Here is a 4,365-nt window from a genome sequence, read left to right as displayed (position 1 = left end):
CACACAGCTAGTAAAGCATCAAGTGTTTGGTCTGAGACTGGATTTGAACTCAGGTCCTCCTGACTTCAGGGTCAGTGCTCTATCCACTACGCCACCTAGTGGCCCCCTCTGAGAAGTTCTTTTGGAACCTGCCAGGTCTTCTATGGCTTTAGTCTTGACAAGGCCAAGAACTCTTACAAACTCTGTGAAAGATGGGCCTGGGGGCATACAGATGACTAATCAGAGTCTTGTAGAATCTAAAATAGTAACTTGCTTTACTAAGCAACTGAGATCCCCTCCTCACACTCATAGCCCAAGTGGAGGCTGGCTTACAAGTTTTCTGGTTGTATAGAAGTGATTCATGGGATAAATTGTCAGACTACTGACCGTGAAAATTATGAAGTCACATGTGGAATAGAAAGTATCAAAGCTGCATCTTTGAGCTGACATAGTACTGACAGACTCCAGTTTAAAAGATTTTTCTCTTTACCCTGGGGGCTAATATGCACTACCTGAAGACATTTGGGCAAATGCTGGCCAGAGTCTTTCAGGGTTATGAATGAACTATCATGTATTCACTTTATGTATAAGCCTCCAGGAGGGGATTACATTTTAATTGATTTTTACATCAGGCTGTGCTTTACCTAGAAAAGAAGAGTCAGGTCATGAATGAATGCTTTTATATTTGTGCTTTTGTGCACTTGATCAGGACTGAAGGTCAACATTTTGCTTATTTATTGTTAGTTGCTACTGTAACCTGAAAACTGGCTGTTTCCTGCTCTAAACTATAAGCTATGAACTCACTGTGTGAGATGGGGTGAGGCAGGTATAGTTTGATTTGCTCTGATTTTGGAATTCAGGTACAACTCTTTGATTGTTGGGAAGTCAGTACTTTGGGATTTAAAGGAAATACGAAGAGCTACTCAAAGAGAGTGTCTTGAGAAGATGGCTTTTGAAAGTAAGGGCAATAGCCTCTTGACTTAATTTCCCCCATGTGCTATTTCCTTTATGAACAGGTATGTTTCTCACCGAGTTTGTTCTGAACCTGACTATGATATCTGGGGAATAATGTATGGTCAGTTGTTTCAAAATACATCTGTGATTTTTACCTGAAATCAAAGTGAGGCAATGAGGTTTTGCCCTGGTGTGCCTATGACATGTCAACCTATAACTTTCGCCTTGACGGAATAGTCCAGATGTTATGAATACGTCCGTCTTCCTTTCACAGCAAATTTTTCAAAGCATGGCAAAGACTTGGAAATGTTTAAAAATGGATCTTGCTGTTACAGTCAGCAAGCATCTCTGAATGGTTGTAATGAGGTGCTACTATAAAGGTTCCCATTTCTTTTTTTTCCCTCACTGTTCTGAATTTGTAACCATCACTTGTCTCAACTTCCTAATCTGGGCAACTCAGACAAATCAGTTCTTAGACTTACCATCTCCTTTCCCATTGGTTTAACAGTTACATTTATGTATAAGATTAGATCAATACAGTATCACATCTTTTCTGAATGACTGCAAATGACTTACCAACTCTAAGCAATACAATGATCCAAGAGAATCCCAAAGGGCTAATGATGAAGCATACTATCTCCCTCCAGAGAAAGATCTGATATTGACTGAATACAGAGTGAAGCAGCCGATTTTTCACTTTCTTTCTTTCATTGCTTTTCTTTCATTCAAGTCTTCTTGTACAAAATGACTAATATGGAAATGTTTTACATAATTCTACATGTATAACCGACATCTGATTGCTTACCATCTCAAAGGGTAGGCAGGTGAGGGAAAGTAGGAGGGATAGAATTTGGAATTCAAAAAACTTTAAATAAAAATATTAAAAACTTTTTAAAAATAATTTTTAAAACTCCAAAAAACATCTAGTCATAGGAAAGAATCTGAAAACATAAGCAATATTCCCCACATTTGGACTTCTTCCTCTGCCAAGAATAGGCATCTTTTTTTTTATCTCTCCTTTGGAAGCCATTATTGGTTCTTTGTAACTGTGGACTTTTCTCTTATAATTTTTTTCTCATTATTATTCTCATCGTCTTTGGTGGTGGTTCAGAGGTGTTAACAGGATTTTACATGTAGGCTAGACAGGACCCATCTCTAACCTGTGAATACCCAGAGCCACACAAAGCAGGCCAGAAACAGGAGTGCCAGGAAACAAGTAGTGGTTTAATTAATTGTTTTCAGAGTGACAAATGCTTTCTATGCTAGAGGAAAGGCACAGCATATACACACAAATCACAAGTGAGAAGGGGGTGGGAGGTGGATTACAAACAATCATTTCCAGGGCCTGAGTGGTTGCTTATGACAAGCCCATAAATGCAGGACAAGACAGGAGTCTTGGAGTCCTGTAGGACCAGTATTGTTGGTGGTTATTATTTGGTGGGACATAGGCCCAGAGTTCTGTGTTGGGAACAGGTTCTAAATCTTTGATTTGCTTCACTTAATGTACACAGGCATAGGAATGTAGTGATTGTGAGAGCTTTGTCAAGGGTTTGATCGATCATATCAAGCTGCATTGTAGATTCTGATACCAATGCCAGAAGAGGCAGCTCTGAGAAATCTAAATTAGCATATTGATTATACATATCATATCCATTAATATGAAAATCATGAATCCCTTCTCAGTGGATTGAGCACTGAGCCTGAAGTCCAAAAGATATGAGTTCAACTCCAATCTGAGATACTTCTTATGTGTGTGACCCTAGATAAGTCACTCACCTCAGTTTCTGTGACAAAACTTTGCACTGGATCAACTTGAGAAAGACGTGGAAAACAACTCCAGTGTCCTTGCCAACAAAGCATTGTTGACAGTATGATCCATGGGGTCACAAAGAGTCAGAATGACCTTAAAGTCTCAATGACCTTAGAGTCTCAATGACAAAAGAGCAATGTTGGAGCTCTAAGTAAATTCTTCTCCACATTTAGTTATATTTATTCGATGGCTTCTTTACTGCCACCCCCTCCCTGAAAAATACAAGGTTTCCCAAAGTTCAGTCTCTGCCACTTAGACTTTCCCAGGGACTTTGAGGCAGTCTGTGAGCTTCCCCAGTACCCTCACAGAGGCCTCCCTTAGCTTGCTGTGACCCAGAATTAGGATAATGGAGTGGGTCATGGGATAGACATTCATGATCATCAATGAAAACATTGCCACAAGTTTACTGTGAAGCATAGACAGGTTAAAGACTGCCATAATGATGCCCAAGTGGTATAGTACAAAGAGGAAGAGGAAGGAGACAATGGCTTTCATAGCCCTCACGTGGGCCTCTGTACTGGGATCCCTGGAGCCCATGACCCTGAGACGCATCTGCTGGGTGTGCCTCCACAAGGACAGTATTAACAGGAAACAGGAGCAGAGGGAGAGAGCAAAAGGGACTGAACCCCCAGTACTGGAGATAATCAGGGTGGGAAACTTAAGGGTTTTAAATTCTTGGTTATTATGAGTAACTGTTTCATTTCCTTGGTCAATGGAAACTATCTTAATCTTAGCAATTCTTGCTGCCATTGTAAGGATAATGAGCAAGGATATGAGCCAGCATCCCATCAGCATCCTGAGGACCACCTTGTTAATTCTCCACTTCAGCCAGAGGAAGGCAGGATGGGAGAAGGTGGCAATCTTCAGAAAATAGAAGACACTGAGGCAACTTCCAAACCAGGCACTTGAATGGCTGCTGAGGTTCCAGATAACTTCTAAATACACCAGATGTCTAATGGAATTGCTTTTCAAACCAAAAAGAAAAATGTTACTTGTTATTAGTGACAGCAATGTACCAATCCTGGAGATGGCTAAGCCAGTAAGGATGAAATCTAATGAGGTCACTCTTCTGGTCTTCACACAATCAATGCAGTTTACCAGTCCAATGAAGCCATTAGCCAAAACCCCCACTAAGCACTCTCCAGATGCCACAATCACATAGATGCTCTCCAGTACACTTGGCATGTTTGTGAAAAGAAATTCCTTGATACCTTTAATATTGTTTCTGGTGAATGAATTTCCAGCCAAGAGGAGCAGAAAAATATTTCTGTTTCTTAAAATAACAGTAATTTTCTTCTCTCTCTTGTGGGCTCTCTCTCTGTGGTCAGAAAAAACTCTGCCCTGCTATTAGATGAGGCTCTAATTGTATTCACAGCAAACACCTCTCCTTACTAAAAGTTAAAGTGATTGTTAGCTCAGACCTTGAGTGGGCAATTCCAGCATTTCTGGGTGTTAATTATCCATGTGGGCTCCTGTCTCAGGGGCCAAGCAGCTGTTTTCAATGATGTAAATGAAGGACAGATCCTATTTCATTGCTTTGCACTTTTAACTCAACCTAATTTGTCTGCACAAGAGAAATAAACAAAGCATTGAGCATAGAGAATGTAGAAAAATACAGGGAT

The 4,365-nt window shown here is 40.3% G+C and overlaps 1 protein-coding gene across 1 annotated transcript; it reads right to left on the bottom strand.

The window, feature by feature from the left end:
* Window positions 1-2,136: 2,136 nt before the first annotated feature.
* Window positions 2,137-3,928, bottom strand: LOC110197866 (taste receptor type 2 member 7-like). Its single transcript, XM_020971919.1, is given in 2 exon segments — window positions 2,137-3,029; window positions 3,032-3,928. Coding segments are annotated over 2 exon segments (945 nt in total). The 3' UTR covers window positions 2,137-2,981.
* Between the last annotated feature and the right edge of the window lie 437 nt (window positions 3,929-4,365).

Source organism: Phascolarctos cinereus, unplaced genomic scaffold, assembly GCF_003287225.1.
Source record: "Phascolarctos cinereus isolate Bilbo 61053 unplaced genomic scaffold, phaCin_HiC Scaffold_726;HRSCAF=1367, whole genome shotgun sequence".
Classification (NCBI taxonomy): Eukaryota; Metazoa; Chordata; class Mammalia; order Diprotodontia; family Phascolarctidae; genus Phascolarctos; species Phascolarctos cinereus.
The sequence above is the reverse complement of the archived record's forward strand: the minus strand, read 5'-3'. Positions and strand labels throughout refer to the sequence as shown.